Source organism: Azolla caroliniana, unplaced genomic scaffold (assembly GCF_043228905.1).
Source record: "Azolla caroliniana isolate FFs.n. ecotype wild unplaced genomic scaffold, voAzoCaro1.0.p SCAF_15, whole genome shotgun sequence".
In the NCBI taxonomy this organism is placed as follows: Eukaryota; Viridiplantae; Streptophyta; class Polypodiopsida; order Salviniales; family Salviniaceae; genus Azolla; species Azolla caroliniana.
The window spans coordinates 19430950-19454833 of NW_028230450.1; the positions used below are offsets into that span (position 1 = coordinate 19430950).

General features: G+C 36.4%; 2 protein-coding genes across 3 annotated transcripts; both read right to left on the bottom strand.

Annotated features, from left to right (window-relative positions):
• Positions 1 to 519: 519 nt before the first annotated feature.
• Positions 520 to 11339, bottom strand: LOC147854981 (pentatricopeptide repeat-containing protein At5g10690-like). 2 transcript variants are annotated; one of them, XM_087331404.1, is made up of 13 exons: positions 11196 to 11339; positions 10424 to 10603; positions 9934 to 10116; positions 9688 to 9820; positions 4744 to 4838; positions 4426 to 4587; positions 4193 to 4261; positions 3292 to 3427; positions 2972 to 3213; positions 2237 to 2314; positions 2070 to 2141; positions 1553 to 1729; positions 520 to 870 (listed from the first exon to the last, which is right to left on the bottom strand). In XM_087331404.1, the coding sequence occupies exons 1-13, from the start codon at positions 11289 to 11291 to the stop codon at positions 595 to 597; spliced, it is 1899 nt and encodes a 632-aa protein (XP_087187530.1). In that variant the 5' UTR covers positions 11292 to 11339; the 3' UTR covers positions 520 to 594. The 2 variants fall into 2 exon arrangements, with proteins under 2 accessions (XP_087187530.1, XP_087187532.1); XM_087331406.1 differs by having other exon boundaries at positions 10424 to 10668; positions 11196 to 11333.
• Positions 11340 to 18738: 7399 nt separating this feature from the next.
• On the bottom strand, positions 18739 to 21692 carry LOC147854982 (putative NAD(P)H dehydrogenase (quinone) FQR1-like 1). Its single transcript, XM_087331417.1, has 3 exons — positions 21342 to 21692; positions 19828 to 20187; positions 18739 to 19370 (listed from the first exon to the last, which is right to left on the bottom strand). Exons 1-3 carry the CDS (start codon positions 21572 to 21574, stop codon positions 19139 to 19141), a joined length of 825 nt encoding a protein of 274 aa, XP_087187543.1. The 5' UTR covers positions 21575 to 21692; the 3' UTR covers positions 18739 to 19138.
• Between the last annotated feature and the right edge of the window lie 2192 nt (positions 21693 to 23884).

Consider the following 23884-nt stretch of genomic DNA (forward strand, 5'->3'; position numbering starts at 1 on the left):
ATTGCACTACAAGGTTGATTTGAGACCCATTAGGATTGCCATAATAAGTCACCTCAAAATATTATTGTTTTCAATAGTTTCCATCTATGCATATATGGTACCAACAATAATTCTTCGAGTATGAAAAACAACAATTATTCTTCATATTATACATTCGTAACAGTCAAACGATATTTACTTGAGATACTTTGGAACCAACTCAGCTTACACAATGAACATAGCTTTAGTGTGACCAACTTAGCTCATAGAAAGACCAACTTAACGTTAGTGGGACCAGCTTAGCTCAAAGAAGGGCTAACTTAGCTTTAGCGATTATATTTTTACATTATGAAAGATCTGAATGGTCTTTCATACACAGGCTTACAAGCATCTTAAAACATCTAATCAAACATTGATACACTAGTACAATGGAGTAATAATAGATGATTATCCAACTATGTTCATATATAAATGAACATATAGGCACCTAGATTGTGGTGTGTAAGAAGCCATAAAACACCATTGGTAGTGAGTTCAAGGTAAAAACAAAATACAAGATTTTTAATGCAAACTAAACAAAATAAATTTATACAAACGTTGCCCAACAACTAGTCATCAATCATTACCTTCAGATTCAATAAAAAATTGTTTCATTCGATTCATCAAAAGATTTTGATAATCAACTTTCAAGCTTAAGACCCTGTCTAGTGTCAAAAACCCCACTACCTTATCATTTGCATTTTTGGCGAAAACGTAATCTCTCTTCATTTCAAGAACCGCAACCATTCTCGCTTCACTCTCAAGAAGCAAAGTTACTGCTCTTCCAACTGATGTATTGGCCGGAACAGTCGGAGGAGGGCCCCTCATGATGCTCTCGAGTGTCACATTTAACTGTAATACAACAAAACCTTTCTCTTTCCTAATCCTCTTTAACCTCAATCTCTCTCTTGAAATTTTACTAATTTAGATATATTTCTTCTGGTTTGATGTTCTGAAAGATGAGTCATTACTTTCAGCTGTAATCTCTCGTTTGGTCTCATAGGCCATTTTGGCCATTAATATAGATCACTCTCTCTTTTTTTTCTTTTTGGTTATATGCTTGAGTTTTCTCTCTTTTCTTTTCCATCATGTTTTTGTTTTCTTTCCCCAGAATTTCAACCCTAACACACATATTTCCCTCTCACTCTCAATTGCAAGGATCATCAATAAATAAATAAACTCAAACTATAGTATAATGGCTTCAGAATCGAAACACAAAATTTTCTTCTGAGATAAGATGCATTCTTCTGGTTTTGGAGAAAGTTGATTTTGAGCTTGGTGATAAATCTTTTTTATACATGACAGTTCTTTTTTAAGATGTTCTATAGCCCTTCGATAAGAATTATACAACCACCCTCTCTACGTATAAGGGCCAATGATTCTTCAATCATCCTTTTTCATTGTTCCAAGAGATCCATATGTTCTGTAGATCAATTCTATTTTATTACATTATCAAAAGACAAACTAGATTCCAAATCTATCAAACACAACAAAGTTATTTCTTAAAACGAGATAGATAATAACTGTATTGTACCTCATAACAGTCTTCGCGATGCACAACGCCTACACATCTTCCCGCCTCATCCACAACTGGAACCACAGGATCCCGAAAGAACTGCATCATTACTTCTAACACCCGAGCGTCGGGCAGTGGAGCCTTCCTTTCTTCCACAGCGTGCATCCATTTTGACACCGGATCATTCATTGATACCTAAATTTGTATTGCATTTTCAGTTGTTTCATTTACATACTACTTTTACGGTTGTCGCTCAGAAATGTTTTATTTTTAATGTTTTGTATTGTGAATTTTCTATTAATTTTTATCTATGAAAATACAAATTGATGGACATATCTAGTGATTAAACAAACTATGCAGTTATAATGAGCAAATCAAATTCATTGAATAGATAAATCCACGAAATCTATAATAATCTTTGAATGCATTGGTCTATATGAGGAGACATAATATTATGACGCCTATAATATCCATTTTTTCTATATCTTTAATGAAGAGATGAAATGTAGAGGATAGAGAAAAAAACTTTACGCACCTCTTCACGCAGTATAAAAGGCTCAAACATTTCATGATCAACGTTGCAAAGAAAGTTGAGCCTTATAATTGCCTAAAGTACATGTAAGTCATCTAGTCATTCAGCATCTTATAGTGTTTTTGATAGTAATATAAGCTATCAGTATTCTTTTAGAAAACAAAACTTACCAAGTAACCCCGACTACTCAAAGGCAATCCTTTTCTTACACCTTTCATGTCTTTCAAGTGTTTCATTGCAAGACCCAACTATGCAAAATGAATAAAACAAAATTAATTTAGTTTGATTTCAAGACAACTCTAAAAAATGCATATAAAATAATTTAATTCAGTTTAATTGCAAGATCCGACTACGCAAAATGCATAAAAGGGATATTTACTTTGATTTCAAGCCCAACTATGCAAATTTCAGAAAACAAATTTAATTCAGTTTGATTGCAAGACACAACTCTGTAAAATGCATATAAATTAATTTAGTTTAGTTTAGTTGCATAAATGCATAAAATGATATTTACTTTAATTGCAAGCCCCAGCTATGCAAAATTCATAAAACTAAATTTACTTTGATTCCAGGACTCAACTATCCAAAACTCATAAAACAATAACTATAGTTTCATTGCAAGGCCCAACAATGAAAATTCATGTAAATAATATTTAGTTTGATTTTGATGAAGCAACTTCTCAAATGCATAGAAACAATTGCTTTAATTCGATTGCAAGGCCCAAGTATGCAAATGCATAAAACAGCATTTAGTCTGATTGCCACACCCAACTGTATAAATGCATAAAATCATACTGCGTTTAATTTCCGGACCTTTCTGAAGAAAACATTTATAGACCTTAACCTATAATTTGCACAGCTGATTAAACAAAATAAATTTCATGTCAGATTACCAAATCGCTCACCTGACCATTATTTACTGCAGCCTCAATGAGCAGCTCATCAGCCTCAACCCGATGTTGAGGTGTGACTGGTCCAGAAGCTAAAGGAATCATTTCAGAATGAAGTTTTTGTACAACCTCAATATCTCCTTTTGCAGCAAATGCCCTCATAAGGGAGAGGAAAACATGTGGTTTTGGTCGTAAATCCTTCTTTTCTTTTGAAAGTTGTAGCATCTCTTCAAGGAGTAAGAGACCTTCCTTCAAACCTGAATGCCACAACACAATTATTTTCAAATGCCCAACAATTCAAACAATTCATGTCATAAGGAATTTAGTGTATAAACCTGAAGAAGTTTCAGTCATGAGAAAGGCATCAATAATGACACCATACGCAATACGATCTAATTTACACCCTTCTGAGCTTTTCAATTCCTTCACTAAACTTGACAAACCATCACAATCACCCCGTTGTCCACATCCCTGGTAATCAAACAAAGTGCATCTGATAAGCATTCCATGGATTTTCAAAATCCTTAAAAGCAGTAGTTTACAGGAGTTTACAAGTTTGAAAAACAAAGATTATAATAACTGTACACGTAGAATCCATCAGAATCACTGTACTAGAAACTGGATTAATGAATATAGTTGTCTCATATCTAATGCAACATAGCTTTAGTCTATATATGCTAGTCCACAAATGATATAAATGACAATTGGCCATATATTTCCATGCTCTAGATTGGTTCTTCTATTTAATGTATTGATGCACGGATCTTTGCCTACTCTTAAGCACTGAAAATATGAATCATGAAGCAATGTGAAAATAGCATCCAGCCTACACTTTGCATTGGAAGCTGATATGACTTTTCCGGTACATGCATGCTTTAATCCTCTCTTTCACTATACAAGAGATCACTAGGTCCAGTGTTCATAAGACCAAACCACTAGAAGCACATCCGCATTCTAGAAATCTCTCCCTTTTGGATCATCATACATTGGATACAGTGCACTAGTTTGATAGATCAGACCAAAGCTCATGCATCTCCAATAGCTTTATACACATCGCTACTTTCTTCACAGTCAACCGGTTCATATGAACATAGCTTCTTTATTTTGTTCTAACTAATTAGAACAAGACAGCATGACTTGGGGTCTCATAGACTATCATAATCCCATGGAGAAATAAAGCAGAAGGATGAATCAAAATGTGACACTGCACAATCTCTCATGGAAGTTTTACAGTACCTGTATCAAAGTGGTGTATGTCACAATATCTGGAAGCAATTCTGATGATATAAAACGTTCAGCTGCTTCCTGAAAAGTAGAGTGTTTTAAATTATAAACATGCCATATTAAAAACGTTAGTTCACCTTAAAAATTACAAAATACAGATTTGGTTTTTGAAAAGAATGGAAAATAACGTGCACATGCTAGAATTGAAGGCTAGTAGCAGTAGAAATTTTCCTATCACTACATACCTTCATCTCTCCCAACAATTTGAAAGCTTCTGTCATATCTCCACCCCGTACACATGCTAAAATTAAAGAATTGAAGGTAATCCTTTGTGGTTCTAAACCCAGTCTATTTATATCATCTCTCAGCTTCAATGCTTCCATTGGGCTAGTAGATCGTGTATATCCCTACCTCAGAACATACATTAAATCAGAGGGATAATGTAACAAGAATGCACATAACTTAGCTAACCACCACAAAATAGAATATATTTTTATCATCCATGAGGTCAATTTTGACCATCAAATCCTCTCAGGAAAATGTTTAGAAAGAACAATTTGTACCTTGATAAGAATATTGTAAGTGAATATTGATGGACCAGAACGATTGAATGTAGAGCGATATCTACTAAGGGCACCAAGTGCACGCATCATATCCCCTGTGTTACATAAATGCTTCACTGTCTATAATTTCAACTCAAATTGGACTAGTTGTGTGTTACATAATGGAAAGGAAACAACACAAGTAGTTCCTTTTCTCTTAAAAGATGTTAATATATCTTTTTATTCCTTCTGTTGTCACTGCTACTAAGCCCATCATTACAAATAGACAGTACCAAAACAAACCCCTTGGTCTCCTTTCAACTAGTATCAAAGCAAGGTTATATCCTCATATGACCAAAGCATTGCAAACAAAAGTGTGTTGCGGATTCACTTCTCTAAGAACTTCAAGCTTCTTGTTGAAATTGCATTGCAAGAAAAAGACCAAAACAAACCGTAAAACACTATGTGCAGGTACTATTCCATGGCAAGAAAACCTCATGACAACAATGTATGCAAATTTGGTTCGAAATTGTTCCAAACATTCTCCTTGGTGGCTAGGTTCTTCTCAGTAGGTTATTTTTACGCACTAACAATTTCTCTAATTACGTAGTTTAACTTCACAATTTCTTGAATTTAAGTTTACAAATTAATTGACTTAACTTCAGAACTTATTTCTGGATGAAAATGGCTAACTATACATCTGATCTTAAATTAATGTATGAAATCAGAAGATTTGATGCATAAGCTTTGATTTGTGGAAAGTTAGAATGTTTAGCATCTTATTTCTTAAGGAATAAAACCACACTTTGGAAAGTGAGACGCCAACCACTTTGACAAACCTTACATGGTCTAACTTGAATAAGAAAGAGATTGCATAAATTCAAATGGTTGTCATACATGATGAAATCCATGTGGAACATCTTGGACTGCAACACTGCTTATGAAGTGGAAAAAGCTAAGAGCAACATAAAATGAGAAAGGTGGTGTCTATGCAATTGGATGAGTCAAATATTACAAATGTGCACACAAGCATTTGCTAAGAGGTAAAAGCCTAGTTCCTTCTAATGACTCTTCTTCATAGTTGGAGTTGAGTCATTAGTAGTCTCATTATCTAATAACCCCAATGTTACATTTGATTGTTGGCCGTCCAATAGGGGCATTGTAAAAATGATTATGTAAATTAGCAGAACTACAAGATAGATAAGGAAAATGGTATATAAAGGGACTTTTGTATTATTATTATAGTCATTAAAAAGGACCTCCAGATCCAGATTGGAGTTATGGGAAAAACAATATGCACAAAACCATGGGTTAAGACCATGGTTTTCACACATGGCTTAAGACTATGGTTTTTGCATATGAATCACCCATGGTTTCCCATATATAGGAACTATTGAAAGAACATTGAATCTAGTCAAGATTCCGTTTTTCTAAAGAAGCAATATATGCCATTTGAATGTCATAGAATATCATAAATTTTCAGCAAAAACAAAAGCATCATCAATCTCATCTTGTGTAAATCTACATGCGAGATTTTAAGTTCGCCAACTAAGTTACGCTCATCTAACGAATAGAGACCCCGCATTTGTCCACACACACAATTCATGACATGAATCTAGTGAATCTAATGTGAAACATTGCAGGGTGGAGATGAAGGTTTCAAACGAGCTAGAGATCATCACATTGGACTATGAATTGAAGACACTACTAGAGATGACCAACATTATAGAACAATTAGCTCTACCGTTCATATACCTAACAATAAAACAACTTCAACAAGGAGATTGAGAAGGTATATTGTGAAAATTTTCAAATGCGAGGGCCATGTTTCGAATGGTCCAATAAGATCCCAAATATGATAGGATTTCTATGACTATATGGTCAAAGGTGGCGTGCTCATCAATATAAATAGAGGTCGATGACAACCACAACATGAAGATTATGCAAGATGCTGAGGAAAGCCATGCAGACTCGATACACTACCCATGTAAGTTGGGATAAAAGTTGGAAAAGAGAAATGCACTTCTCTTTTCAAACTCTAATCCTAGTTGATGTGGCGTAGTACAGTACATTTGCGTAGCTTTTAATTAATTGCAATAAGCTCACCACCATTGACCATATCCTTATAGAAATTCCTAGCATATTTAAGATGTTCTTGTGAGAAAAGCTGTTAATAGCAGCAGCAGAACAGCTGTTAGAACAAAATAGACACAGCCAAACTGTGAGTAGTTGTTAGACAGCAGTAGAAAAAATGGTTGCAATCAGTAGAGACACAGCCAAAGAGTAGAGCTTGTTTGTAAATAGTAGCAAAAATAAATGTCTTTACCAAAGAGGTTAGTATAGCGTATTTATACAAAATTGGGGAAAGTGGGTGAAATGGTTGTTTGGTAGTTAAGTGACTCTTGTACTACCAAACAGGTACAATAAACTAGGAATAAGAGGGGATATTTTGGAAAAAGTGGAAGAGAGAAAAGGCATTTAAAGCGTTGCAGATTCTAGAGAGAGAAGAATCTAGGAAGAGAGAGAATGTAGAACAGAGATAATAAAGATGAAAGAGAGTGCAGGTCTGGAGCTGCCACCCTCCAACAGTTCTCAGGCCATTTGAAACATGGCCCTCGCATTTGAAATTTTCTCACATCCACCTTCCAAATATCCTTGTTGAAATTGTTCTATCACCAACCATATGAATGTTAATGCTAACCGTTCTACAGTGTTGGTCATCTGTAGTATTGTTTTCACTCCGTAAACCATTATGACAATATCTATCTCACTTGAAACCTTCATCTCCACCCTGCAGCGTTACATCTTAGGTTCGAGATATACAACTTTGGCCATGCTATGAAAACAATGCTACTTGGGACACTTCCACAAACCCCATACCAAAGGATGGTTATTCGAGACCATGCCTCCCAATCCTCATGTTTGGTGCAGTCATATGAACTCCGAACATCATGTGTTTGTAACGGAAGATATGTAACAAAGCATCCACCCCACATGTGATCATTTGTGCTGAATTGGCAACACCTCTCATGATAGTAAAAGCATTGCTCCGAACAATGAACCTCATCAACCACATTTGAAACCATGTCACCTCATTGGTGCAGACACAAATATAGAGTGTTCTCTCATCATGTGTTTGTAATGGAAGATATGTAGCAAAGCATCCACCTCACATGTGATCATTTGTGCTGAATTGGCAACACCTCTCATGATAGTAGAAGCATTACGCCGAACAATGAAACTCATCAAGCAGATTCGAAACCATGTCACCACAAAGAATCACATGTATAGTGTTCAAACAACAAAATAAATGATGACAACAGTACATCAGATGGAGTATGGTAATCAAAGGTGATGAGCTGGCTAAACAACAATGGCTTTTACATTGAGAATTTGCCACACTTAAGATATTGTACACCCACAAAATGATGAACGGAACAAGGTATTGTGGGAAAACCTAAGGGGGATCTATATTCAAAAGTTTTGGATCACATCAAGGGAGCCTCTTGCCCAAAGATGGCCTATGACAAAGATTATTCCATGAAATTATGAAAGGATGGATTCATATAGAGACCAAAGTACAGGGACATAGACATGCACTATAGTATAGTGCTCACAAAGAATAGGCCAACTCAGAGTTTCCTCCCACCAACTACAGATCAAGGCAAGATGAGCACTTCACATACCTAGAGACAAAAGATTTTGCAAATTATGTAAAAGAGAGATTGAAATAGAGGAACATTTTGTGTGTAGGTGTTAATATGCACATCAAAGAGGCGTATGCTACCATTGAAGTAGACTCTGCCATCATTGACAAATGATGTAGAAGGCCCTTTGGCCAAATCTTGCTTGAACTTGAAAAGGCATTGGGGGTAGACCCTTATATTAGTATGCGGGATGCAAAGGAAATATCACATCACTGATGTCTTCCATAGCTCCCCACATGCAATAACAAGGTGCGAAGGAGCCAACATAGATTGAGCAGAGAAATACCGACGAAAGCAGTGACCACAAGTGCCATTTTATAATGCACATGAGCCATACGATCACCAGATCATGGACATCATTTCTCTCCATGTCTGATCCATATGAGAGCATGCAGATGCACTTGTTGAACTTCGTCATAGCCTCGCTCCAATGCACCAACCAACCTCATATAAAATGTCCAATCACCACTACTCAGCCCATACATATCCGTTATGCACTCCATACTTGCAAACCATCCCGATATCATTCCACCGTATGCATTAGGATCACTATTATTGACCTTCAGAAAACTTGGAGCTTTTATTTTTGTTTTAGTATCAATACAATGAATTCACCCATATTTTAAAATCTCCATTTGTCTCATAAGCCAATTTTGACCTCTAGTAGACATCAATATATCTCTCTTGCACGTAGGCCCCGGCCCCTTGGACCACGACCTCAACACCCTTGTCATCGACAGATAAAGGCCATTATCTACCGCCACTTCCCTCACTTCGGAGACCTTTCCATTCTGGATCGACCTATGCTAGAGATCTTCCGAAGACAAAAGCTACAATATATCTAGCTTGAAAATCTCACATGTGCTGAAAACCAGATTCCCTCATCTCCTTTAATCTTATTTACTTTTATATCTGAGGAGTAATATTTATTTTATTTTGATTTGTTGTTCTCAGAGACGAGACAACATTTAAGACGTAATCTCTTGTTTGGTCTTATCGGCCATTTTGGCCTCTTAAAAGACGTTAATATATCTTTCTTTCTTTCTCACATGCCACTTTTTTCTCTTAAAAGACATAAGCATTTCTTTCTTTCTTTCTCCCTGCTCCCCCTCTCTACTGATTTTGCAAGCAAGCCACAATGCACCATATTATGCTTGGTGTGAAATGTGTTATTTTTAAATCCAAAAACAATTGTGGAAACAAAGAATTTTGTGTTAAAGTCAGGTGGAGAAAATAGTAGGAAAGGAACCAAATGAACCTGCATCTGCAAAAGCATTGAGCAAAGTGCGAAGATGGACCTCTGTCAGAGTAGATTCTCCGGGAGCAGTGCCATCCTCCAGAGCTTCTACAAGTTCAAAAGCATCATCAAACATCCTGCTCTCTCCTAGTCCCTATAGGTATTCCAAGGATCAGATAGACTCCCATTTTTTCTTTTTTTCTTTTATATATAATCCCTAAAGAGATTATGTGGTTTTGGTTATCATTTCTCATATGATGCACATACTTTTAGTAGTATTGCATAGGTAACATCATTCACTCCACAGTTTCCTGGCTCTAACATATTCTTAAATATAGTGTAGGCCCGAGATAGATCACGGCAGTGCACGCACGCAGCAAGCGCAGTATTCATCACCATTTGGTTAGGCTTGTAATTACTCAAGATGGCCTCATCGAGTATTTGAAGAGCCTGAAGAGAAATAGAAATGTAAGATTAGACATAATTGAGAATGAATCTCGTACAGCATAGCAAGCACCAAAAAAGGAAAACTACCAATGTCAACCACTATAATTATCAGAATGTTTACCAAAACACTATCCAAACTTTAAAAATTACTAGGTCACCATTTCTGTTTTGTAAAGCTAATTCATACCATATTAGTGAAATGAAGCAGAAAATGTTTTACTACCACTTCTTGTCCAGACTGATTCCAACAAATTTTAGATAATTTGACACGCATTAATGAACAATTACTTCCTTTAAAGCATAAATTTACCGTATTGAGTTGACGTCGTTTGGTGAGATCAGAAATCCTACGAATGAGTGAGGTGTGCATCTTCGACAAAAGTCGATGAGCTTTTTTATTACTGGATTTGTTGTTATCCTCGATAAGTTTTGAGGGCTGCGAGAGATGCTTTTCTTCAGGCCGGAAACAATAGATGGTTGAGCTCTGACACTGATGAAATGTGATGATAAGTTAGGGGGAAGGAATAAGCCTTGCGGCTGGACATGGGTCCACCTCTGGAGACAAAATGGAGGTCAAATTCTACCTCTAATGCTAAGTTAACCATTCAAATTTTAGCTTTTCTTTCATGCATCTAGGAGCAGTCAATATTTCGTTTAGGCCTAACATCATCACAGAACACAATAAATTCGAGCTTTCAAAATTTAGTGTTAATTGATCATACACGCATAGAAAGCATAAACCAGAGTTTTATTTTCGGCCTAATTTGATCAGAATTTCATAAAATGTAAAACTAGAGATTAAATTAAGGCAATTTTGATCATAAAATCATAGAACGCATTAAACATAGATTCATATTTTAGGGTTAATTTGATTGCAGAATCATAGACTATATACAGTAGATACATCTTTAGTGTTTGATCATATGGTCACGGAATACACATGAAATCAAGCTTAATCTAGGGATACAGAAAAAAAAAACATAAGATAACTTCCCCATCTTTCAGTGTTAATTCGATCATAACCGGCCAATAAAAGGCCTCCCCATTTGGGAGAAGAAAGAAAGAGGGGCGATAAGGAATACCTCGTCATTGGAGAATGTCTTCTGTGTGAGATGGAGAGGAGCAGAGCGGAGGGATGGGGAAGAGCTGAAGCTCAGCTCTCGGCAGCAGGCCGCCATTATCTCATTCTTTTATCTTGTGCCTTCCTTCCTTTGGCCAAGCAGAAAAGAAAAGAAGAGAAAGAAGGGAAGATTTGCACCCACATACTTTACATAATATACATGCGTATATACGTACATATGTATACATATTTCTGTATTGTATTGTATGAATGTATAATATGTATGTATGTATATATTGTACACAAATGTATGCATGTATGTATCGATGGATGTATGTAATGTATGGTTGTATATGTTGTATTGTGTATGTATATGTATCTATGCATCATTGTTTGTATGTAATGTATGTAATGTATGTATGTATAGTATGGTTGTATATGTTGTATTGTGTATGTATATGTATATATGCATCATCATTGTTTGTGTGTGTGTGTGTGTGTGTGTGTGTGTGTGTGTGTAAGTATGTGTGCATACATGTGTACATACATACATACATACATGTATCTATGTATCATTGTATGTATGTATAAGTACATAGAATGCATGCATGCATGTATGTATAAGTATGTGTGCATGTATCATTGTATGTTTGTATGTATAAGTATGTATAAGTATGTAATGTATGCATGCATGTATGTATAGTATGGGTTTTATTTTTTAAAGAAGATATCTTGTCATTAGTGTAACCATTTTTACAAGATTTAAATTCTATGTGATTGGGGGGGGGGGGGGGGAGAACAACCATTTCAGAGGTTGAAAATGTCAATAAGGAGTACCACAATTGGCTGTCATGAATGGAGTAGCTTTCCATATAGTGATAAAGTCATGTCGTTGAGCAATTTTAGCATTAGTATGTATAGTATGGTTGTATATGTTGTATTGTGTATGGATATGTATCTATGCATCATTGTTTGTATAAGTACATGTGCATGTGCATGTGCATGTATATGTATATGTATCTATGTATCTATGTATGTATGTATGTATAAGTACGTGTGCATACATTTTTACATAGATACATACATGTATATATGTATCATTGTATGTATGTATGTATGTATGTATGATTACGTATGTATAGTATGGAATCTGGATTATGGATGTATATGTCATGTATACATATGTATATATGTATATATATGCTCTTTGGGTTTCTCTTTGTTTCATGGGCGATGCCCTCAAGTTTCTACTATTTCCCTCCAGATATCCTCCCCTCCCTTACATCGCTACGCAAAAGTGATTGGTTAGGGAATGAACCAAACGATGTGGTGATGTAGGATTTGAACACCTACCTGAGTTATAGCGCCTAGATTGTGTGCATTAACCACCACCGCACGGGGTGCTCCTCGATGACTAATATTGTTGGATGATGGACGACACGAAAGTCGAAAATTCGTTGTCATGAAGATTTTCGATAATGGTGTGAAAATCACATAAAACGTACAAAATCGAGTGTGAATCACATAAAACAATAATAGTGAAGTATCTAAGCACAAAATGATGGAGGCCTTCAAGAGCTTTCGAATGTACTTTATTACACGAGAAACGGACAACTAGATGTCAAGATATAAGGGTATAATGTTTGTGAAAGGAAAAGAGAAAACTGTGAGATATCCCACATAGGCACGACAAATACGGCTCTCATCATATATAACGGAGAGCAAAAGATATTATCTTTGTGTTTATGTGTGGAGCATAGAGAGTTCAAGGTAACTTGAACTAAGAGTGAAGGTAGCGTAGCACTTATAAAGGTTTTGGCCAACCAAAACCGGTCCGGCGATGGAGCCGGTGCTCCAGCGACATCCGACAAAGCGACGGTGGCACACCGGCAACTGGTGATCCGACGGAGCCGGCAAGCAGGTGGAACCGACATCCGGCAGTGCACCAGCGAGGCGGCGACCACCGATAACCGATGGCATCCTGCGGCATCCGGCGAACCGACGTCCAACGACTAGATAAATATATATATATATATATACATGTACAAGGAGGGCAAGTAAGGATTCAAACCTTGCACCTCTAAGTTAGGAGTCAATTGGCTTACTGCTAAGCCAAGATATTTAGTTAAAATTATATTTCTATCATTGTACTTTTACATATAAATTCTTATCCATGAGAGCTAAAATGAGTGACATGGTTATCATGCACCACATGTAATACATGAGCGCCAAATAGCAAACATGCATTTTATGCATGTCTTGAACCCTCAAATGCATGAGGGCATCTATAAAAGAGGGAATGAAAAAGATCAATGGGGGGATTTTTCTGGAAAAGAAAAAAAGAAAGCTTTGTACTTTAAATCAAAATTAATATTAAGAAGAAAATTTGTTATCCTTTTGAGGAATACCTTGTTCTTGAAATCTAAAGTCAAGAGTTCTTAATCTCTCTCTCAATCTAAAATCAAGCGTTCTATCTTATCTCAATCTCTCAATCTCTCTTTCAATCTATCTTAATTCCTTTCCCGCTAAAACTTATGCAAACTTCAAGTCCTTCCGGTCCAGAACCCCGGCGGTTCCGCCTCGCAATTCGCGCCTAGTGACCAATCTTCATGACACCGTAGAGTGCATAATCAACTCACCCGGGACAGGGTTCTTTTTAGCAGGCGTTGCATAGAGTTTTCCTCAAGGAGGGGTTTAGTGTAATTTCCTTAGGAAAAGGTTTTATGTACTATCTTCCTCTATGGGCATCGACCAAATCCATTTGAGGTGAAATAATAAGTCATCAAGAGGTGGGGGATACAAAAAATATACCAAAGTTCACATTTGTTTTCCCCGTATATAATAAATATGCTAACACAATTGAGGTTCTCTGAAGTTACTTCTAAAACATCTAGGTATCTTAATTACTTATTTGAACTCACACTCGAGTTGGGCTATTTCTCTCTTAGGTAGTTTTCAATGTATTGTGTGCACATTGTTTGGACCTTCTTTTGCATTGTGAGTACGAACAACATGAATGATACAATATGCTCGCGAGAAGAATTGTGTTGCTCAAGTTTGGATGATTGTGAGGGATAGAATGGTTGGACAAAGGAAAGCACACATTTTGTTTCCTTGAGGTTTGTCGGCCATTAACCATACTAGATATGGTAGAACAAACATCATGCCAAAGTTTGTACTCTATGTTGGTCCTTTGAGCATTTGGGATATTTCAATTGGTTCTATCCCAATCAATAATTCACCACTCAATTACTTGCTAGAGATGTTGAGAAACTTGAGCTCAACCAGTCCACATATACTCCATGGTATGTACTCGTGTATGCCATTGGCAAATATGTTGAGGTATATAAGTTAGATCGCAAAGAAGTGTTATCATTGTGGAGGTTTTGAGGTTTTTATTCACAGAAAACATTAAAACTTTCACAACCCAATTCCAATTAGCGAAATTCTTGGTGTTTTGGAATCCTCTCATTGGTAAAGTTCTAGTAACATTTATGAGAGTTTTTACATAAAAAATCTATTATAAGTTCCACTTTGAGTCCGATTTTTAATTTTAAATGAAATAGCCAATTGCTTATACGATCATTGTGTTGTTTGCATGGTGGTGATAGATATAGCTCGGAGCAACAATGAAAAGAGAAGGCACCCATAGGGTAATATGATGTATATTGCATTGAGTTGGTTAATTTCACAAGTGTAAATCGTTGAGGATGAAAAATAAGTTTCCACGCATAAACCTCCCGGTCGGCACAAGACCTAGCATATATCTAGGTTCCCTTGCCAATCTTGACCCAAAACCAATAGCTTTGCGCGGGTTTTATGCCTTTAAACTTCATCTATGTGTGTATTACCTAATTACACAAAAGCATAAGTATAAAGTAGGACATCACATTCATGTTGAAGTAGACCCATCTTGAGAGATGTCACGTGTACTTGCATGCATACGATAATCCTGAGATTAGAGCATGCTCGCATGTAAGCCCTTGCCCTTATATAGCCATATTTATCTACTTTTGAGATTTTTAAATAACATAACCTTCATTATTTCATGTAAGAAGATGCGGATAAGGTAATGTTATTATATTATTTGGATGATGCTATTATGTTTACCATAATTTGGATCTATGTGATAAACCATTCCTACAATACGCCTTTTCAAATTACATGGGGTCATTCACATTTTGAATTATAAGCGGATCAAAAAAATTCTCAACACCTTGAATATGAAGTATGCAATGCCCTACAATATAATATTAATTTAACATTGAAATCTAGGGGAGGAGGTTTGGACTGAGACGTTGGAAAGGGTTTTATTTGGAGTTTGATTATTGGACGTATGCCTAAAATGTAAATCATGATCGGTGATAATGCCACATCTATTGCACGTGTTTTTGTAGGAAAAGTTGTATGCCAAGCATGGACATTGTCCATATGCTACAAACATCTAATATGATTTATAATACAACGTTGAAGTTGTGCCATGAACAAGCTCCTCGTATACTTTCTTAACACATCACATACAACTTTTTGAGTTTTGTTACAATCAACTTCAAACAAAAAAAGAATAGTTAACACATCGCATACAACATTAGAACATAAAATAATAGACAGTTGTTTTAAGGAGATCTAAAGGATGTAAATTGCATTTTTTTCGTACTACTTTGAGTTGTTTTTTACCTAGGTGTTCCATTTTGAACTACCTTAATGCACATGACTGCATTATGGTTGCTTGATGAGCAAATAAATAATGACAATTTAATACAGATGACCATATGCATAATGATAATTTAATAATTGTTTGACAAATATTTTATTTGATTTAAAGAACTAGTTGTAACTTGTAACTTCTTTTTATTGTTATCAATCATTAATGTCAATGAAGAGCTTGCTTTTGTTTATCCCTTTAAGATTCTTTCACAAACTTCCTTTATGGCAAAGGCTCTACAAGCTTGTTAGGATATAAGAAAGGGAAAATCCCACTACTTTATGAAGGTTTTTGGGTAGGATAGGATAGAATAGGATGGGATGACATATTATATAATTAGTTGACTCAAGAAAAACTAGAAATACGCTAGCCTTCGAGCTATACAATCAATATAAAATCCATGGTTTAACATCCAAAATAGTACCATAGTCTCATTGTTAAAAGGAGGGAAGCATTAGGCAAATTGTACGCTCAACCAATAGGAAAGAAGCTTATGACGGGGAAACTTTGGAATTGCTCCATAGATAAATGTCATGCTTATATTACTACTCCAAGTGGAGCCATCTTGGGTGTTCTTGAATAATGTCATTATGATATTTTGAATGATTTGTCATATTCTAGGATTTTGATAGCATCTTGTTAAGCATTTATTACCCACTATGTAGAAGCATATCAATTGGATGGCATCTCTTTCAAAGGCAAAATTCAAGTCCAAATTTTGCCTAATAAGAAATCGTGTTCAATAGCTATTAGCAACATGCCAATTCAGTTACCTATTATGCCAAGACGTCATAATTGACTACTTTCTTAGAGAAGTGAATGCAACAACATACCAAGGTCAAGATATACTCCCTCTTGTATACTACTCCATTGGGTGGCCTAAGAATATGAAAAGTTACATAAAGAGGCAAGACCACTTTTTTATACTTCCCATAAAGTGGACTTGATTTGGGTTTGGGGGCTTCTTATGTGTGCTACAAATCAAGACCCCATCACTATAAAAAACCCAATTATTGAAATACTCGCTCCTAACATATGCTCAAAAATAAACCCAAAAATTTGGAAAAGGTTATTTGTAAATTTACTCTTAGGATAGAACTTCATATTTCTCAGTTACAATCTTGTAAAGACTAAAAAGAAAAAAGGTTTACCAACATAAACATTTAAAGATGGCCGATGTACTCTTGCCTTTCCATAAGTTCATTGTGAGATTCCAAAAGCTTGGGAATGCTAGAGCCTAGCAAGTATCTAACGAGGCTAAGCATGGGAAAGTTGCTCACCCATTGATAGTCATAAATAGTCTGAGCATAAAAAGTAAAACACCCTCATACAAGTTGGTCGAAAGAAACATAATTTACTGACATCAATATGTGGCATCCATATGTTCAAGAATATGAAGGGTAGTTTTTGGGAATTTCGTGATAGATATTCCCCTTTGCTCTTGAAAAAAACCACCTCTAGTCCAATGTGACTCACTTGTAATTCAACGTTGATCATCTTCAATCCAGCATTAATCACCTCTCCCTCAATCCACTTGAGTGCTAATTAAAATCTAATCGAATTTTGGTAAATTCTAAAAAGCTCATATGGACTTTTGGGATGAAAATGATGTCATGTTAGTAAATTTCCAATTCTTTTACTCATTTGTTGTCTGTCTGTTGATATATTTTTTACTTGAACATTTTACTTGCTTTATTTATGATACACACTCTCTCAAGTGGCTTTAGTAACATATGTCCTTGAGGAAATATTGATGGAATCACTTCAAGCTAGTAATAGGCATAAATTTATGAAGGTGATCTCAATGAAGCCAAGCCGTGATGCTCTCACTCCCATTATTTCTTCTTAAGAAATCATAATGCACAATAGGTGAAGGAATATAGCCCATGAGGAATTTGCATCATGTACATTGATGAACACACGTACAGTAAAAGTTTGCATCAAAGATTGTTTGAAATGTTTCAATTCAATTCTAGCCCCAACATGTGAGTACTACACGAGCGAAAGCTAGTGTAAACGATGTGGGCCAAAAGCATTTAGAATGAGATGATATATTCTAAATCACATCATGTATGAGACTATGACATCTCTATAAATTATTACTTATAGATTCATGGAGGTTACCTTATGAAATCCAAATCCATGAAAGAACATGATTGTTCAATGGTAAATCTTGGTTTTTAACACTTTAAGGTTATGCATTCATACCTCGAGCAATGTTGGTGGTGTTATGCTCTTATAAAAACTCTTCAAAATTTTAGAATAAGATTTTACACTCTCACAAGTTTCCCCTAAATAAATAATTTTACAACCTTGCAAGTTGAAATGCAACATCATCAAGTGGACTAGTTGTTGCAAGTGTTCCATCTTAAAGTAAATACATGCATAAAGTCCCCCAAAAACATGGGATAATGCTATAAGTAGGCAAGAATGGTATCAAGAGAGGAATGCCCAACTAAATTAAGACTGGTCAAAACTTCATGCCATAAGAGGAATGAATACATTCACCATTTGTAAACATTTATGAGGTGAAGTTAGGAGCCCAATGTAGCATTAGCTACCAACATATTTCAACAAAACCTTGGATAACGACTATTTGATTGCCCACATTATCGGATACCTTGTTACAATTATATCAAGGGTGGGCTTGTCCATATTTGTGACTAAATAAGGTTATGTTTTCCACAAATCTCAAAGCATTGTTAGGTTACAATGCATCTCAAAAGAATAGATCATGCATGTCAGAAACTATTATACAAATAATGCAAGTTATAATATACATCAAAATAATAATAGACTATGTATCATTTCCATCATGAATATCACGGAGAATAGGAAATATTCTGTTTACTTGGTCATCTACAATCATAAAGGTTTCATCATTGTCAATGATCAATCCAAGTCGTAAGATATAACCTACTCCTACATTGATACATGAAATTCTAGAGAGGGAAATTATCATATAATCATACGGGCACTCACAATTTCCATAGAGGCCTTTTCGTGAAAAAAACTAAAATAATCCATGATTGCCACGAAGATTACATTACAACCGATATTTGAATCAAAAATCCAAAAGAATGTCCCCACTGTCAAAAGGGTATGAGTTTGTCCTCAAGGTATAAAATAACTAGTATACATGACACAAAGTGCTTGCTTGCTTCTTTCGCTTATTCACAAGAAAGTTGCAAAAGTTACCAGAATACAACAAAAACATATTTTCTATACCGTTTTCTTTCTTCTTCCCATAAAATGAAAAATCAACCGCCATAAAGAAGCTTGCGAACAATGCCTGCAGTATACCTCCCTTGGTGTTCTGCAAAGGCGAGCTCGACATCCGAAGGTGGTTTCGTACCATCACCAGCATATGTCCCAGCTCCATATGGCGAGCCGCCACGGAGTTCATCTAGCCCAAACATTCCGGCACCGAAAGTGTATCCAACCGGCACAAACAACATTCCATGGTGTACAAGTTGTGTTATGGCAGTCCATCTGCACAATTACGACAAAAAAATAGCAAATGTTAGTTAAGAAGGCCGAAAATGGTCATGTTCATGCCCATGGGGCATGACAAAACCTTTTCACCATTCTCATTCATGCTACATAGATATTGTTATAGCATAATACTTGTACTTTGCAGTCATGCCACATGGCTATCATTATGACATGATTGCTTGTGCTCCGACTTCGAATTATGTAAACTTAATTTGATGCAATTTAACGGCATAGCCATGGACATGCTCATGGTCATGAAAAGCCTGATTTGATGTAACATTATCATCATAATCATGGAAATGCAAACTTTCAGCTGATGGTTATGGAGAAGGCCATGCAAACTATAATTTGATGGTCATAGTCGTAAATAGCATGACCATGCTCATGTACACCATGAACATTCCCAAACCCTAGGATCTACAAAACTCAACAAAGTAACCATAGAGCCACTTACGCCATTGTTTCCTGCCCTCCACCTTGAGTGCCCGTGCTCACAAACAAGCCAGCAGGCTTTCCAGCAAGATCTTGTGTGTGCCAAAGTGATCCTGTTGAATCAAAGAAAGCCTTCATTTGCGCTGCCATCCCTCCAAACCGAGTCGGAAAGCCGAAAATGAATGCATCTGCAGTGGGAAGTTCAGCCACCGAAATCTCAGGGATATTCCTATTTGTCGGTGGTGCCTTCATATTCTTTAGTTCATCTGGCGAAAAGGTTTCAGCAACCCTGAAAAGATGTCCCTCTACTCCTTCGACACTGTTTACTCCTTCTTTGATTTTCCTCGCCAGAGCTTCAATGTGACCATACATGGAATAGTAGCTGCACAAGAGAAATCCCCCGCATCTTAAAAGGGAAGTTTAGATGAAATCAAAATATTCACACCAAGTTGACAGATATGCCCTGATGATGATAAGTCATGATAATGGTCATGGCCTTGGTGTCAATGAACTAAGACATCAGCCACATGAATAGGAATCAGAATGCGGCAGCACGTGATTTGCCATGATGACGATGAAAATAATGGAAACAATGGTGAAGGTAGTAGTATGTTCATGGAAATAGTCAAGCCACATGGACATGGTATGATCGTGATGGGTCCATGGCCTTGGTGTCTATGATACAAATTAAATTTGAACTAAGACATTAGTCACATGAAGAGAAATCAGAACACGGCACGCATCGGATTTGCCATGATGATGATGAGAATGATAGTGATGATGGTAGTATGTTCGTGGTCATGCCACATGGACATGGTATGATGATGATGGGTCATGGAAATGGAAATGGACATAAACACTAACCTGATCATGGTATCCTTCTTAAAATCAAAGGTGAACCAAAAAATTAAAATCTACCAAAATGTAATAATAAGTTTCATCTAATTTGTAGAGTATCTAAATATTTTAAGCTTTGATTCAAAAACATCTCTAATGTTGGAGGTATCTCTACCTAGTTTAATTCAAAATATGCAAATGAAAAAACAATTAACTGAAGTTTTCTGAAAGTTGAACCAAAGTGAAGAAATGTCCAATGTGCAATTTCTTCATGACATCAATGATGATGACAATGTCCATAGACACAGAATTTCTTCGTCGTCATGATTATGTTGAGATGAACATGGTCATGTTGATGTTCATAGGGACTGAAATTGGGCATCGGTTCTGATGATGAGGATGGTCATGCAAAAGGTGAATTTTCTGTTCATGGCCATGGACATTTCTTCATGATCATGATCATGCTCATTGCCACGATGATATTCGGGGACACAGACACATACATGGACATGGTGTCTATCTATGAACAAGCATATCTCTCAAAACCCTTAGACCATATATACAGAAATGAAGCACAGCCACATGCCATTTAATTAAAACTAGGAAACAAATCAACAAAAGCTCAATTTCTTCAGACCGAACTAAACATGAACATATGATTAAGAGAGAGAAAATGAATGAAATAATAGAGTCACATACATGATATAGATCTTGAGATTTGGAGAGGATGCAACAACAGGAACAGGGGCAGCTTCCGAATGAGTCGGTTTTGCAGAGGAAGAAGAAGGGATGGGTCCAGGAGCTCTGTCATCATCATCATCCTCCTCATCTTTGGCAATAATCTGAGACTTTCTAGGATCAGAGTTCTGAAGGGAAGAAGATGATGTCTTCTTACTAGGTTTACTGGGCACACAACCTCTGCCCTTCCCCATTTTAATCTCCCTTCTCTCTGCCTGCGAGAGGTTCAGGTCAGGTCAATCAATCCCCAAAGCTTCTCAGAAGGATCCGATGGATGGATAAGCAGATGGGTTCTTCTTCCTTTTCCTCTTCTCCTTCTCCTTCTCCTCTCCTCCTCCTCCTCCTCTGTTTCTCTCTCTGTCTCTCTGTTTCTCTCTCTTTTGTCTATCTGTGAGACAGCTAATAAGTAAAGTCATTTTAACAACACTTTAGAAGTCCAAAGTTACTCATACATTTCTTCAATTCCCAAGGGTACCCCTCTACTATACTCACCATACCATCTCTCTTACTTCAACACTTTAGAAATCCAAAGTTATTCATACATTTCTTCAATTCCCAAGGGTACCCCTCTACTATACTCACCATACCATCTCCCTTTCTGGGGGGGTTTCTGGGTACCATAGTTTTAGAGGGGACGTCAGTTATCAATAGAGAGGAATGTGCCCATATAGGGTAATGTGGTAGATACAATTGTTTTAGTGTCTATGATTACGTTACTGGTGTACGTATTCGACTGTAAAGTCGCTTTACCACCAAGGTCTTCCAAGAGCTTTCCTAGGGTTTCTATCTTTGTATTGTGGTGCCGCTTTAGTACATACCATGTATCCATGAAAGTGCCCCCCTACGAGAGGGATGGTGGGCCGTGGTTGTTCCTCATAAGCTGAATGGTACCGCTCGACCAGGACGACGCAAGAGGGCATGTGTCGCTTGCTTGTCTTGTTGTCTCAGATTACATGTGAATTTGCGCACGAAAACTTTTATAATCGCGATGCTTTGGAGCGAGACATTATATGTGGAACAACGATGTGCTCCACCTTTCCCTTGTTATAATAAAATATACATGTCTATGTGGCACGCAAAAGACAACCGATGTGTATATGTGTGTCTTTTTATTATGTAATGATTTAGAATCCTACCTCTTAGACAGTGTAGATGGAAGAGGACAAGGTACACTCGCTTATGCCCATGAATCACGAAAGAAATACTTTTTCAATTATCACATACTTGCTGCCAGTTGAGACCCTCGGCTTTATTTTTAACCTTGAGTGTTTTTTTGTTTATAGATCTCTACTTCTATACATTGAAACATATCAACCTTTACACGCTTAGATACGGGGGAAAGGTTTTGCAATGCCACATATTAAACAAGATCGTGCACCCTCCAAAGTGTGTGGATGGATATGATCATGTCATAAATTATCTTCATTGTTGTTGGATTTTCCTCTCAAGTCTTACACGTGAAGAAAAAGACATCCTAGAAAAGCCTTAAGAGCCGTTTTCTCATTGTCTTTAAGCATACATGTTTAAAGTATCTTATTTGTTTGTCATGGATATAGCATGTTAACGTACATTTGTTTTGCAAATATTACTTTCTTTTTAACGTAGATCACGTTCTCTATGAGTTTGTAGAATATGTTAGTTTCAGAATATATCATGAGTAAAAATTAATGCAATAGTTGAGGTCAATTTAATCATTTGTGCAATTCACCTGCTAGAGCATGCTCATCTGACATGAAGGGTAGTGATCTTTCCCAATCAACATTGAGATTTGAGTACCCATTCAAAGTTGATTGAATGTCGTTGTGATGCATCCCTAGGCAAGTACGTCAACTAGATTATTGAGTTCTTGATTCATGTGCAGGCATACTTTATTTTCATAGGAAATGTGTGATAATGTGTAATTTGGTGCAAGCATGAAATTTCGCACTATTATCTCGATCAAGGGTTTGTAGAAACTATTCAATAATAGGAATCTATCTCTTGGTATGGAAGTACACGGTAGAGTTCTCTACTCGAAAATAGTGACTATTGAAGTGATGGTGATGATGTGTATATGTATATTATCTTTCTCTAGGCCAGTAATACGACATATGTAACCCCAAAAAGACAACTCTCACATGATAGCATTATCACCAAGAGAGGGAGAGAGAGAGAGTGTGTGTGTGTGTATTGCATGTAGTATTGAAAAAACTTCCCTTGAATTTAATTAGATTTTTAAGGCAATATATACATATTTGGTCTTTCATAAACACTTCATATGTTCCCGTGGAAACACATGGGCTTCACTAAGTTGTAAATGCATTAGTATGTGCATTCAAAGGAAACCAACAATGAATAATAAAGGTGCATCCAAAAACATGATGTGCTAACTAGTGATTCTTACATGGCCGTTATGTAGGACTCAGCCGAAAAAGAAAAAGAAAAGCCACTAATTGAATGAACTAATTAAAAATAGTTCTAAGACATGGAACTATTCTACATAAAACTCTCGATGTATACAACAA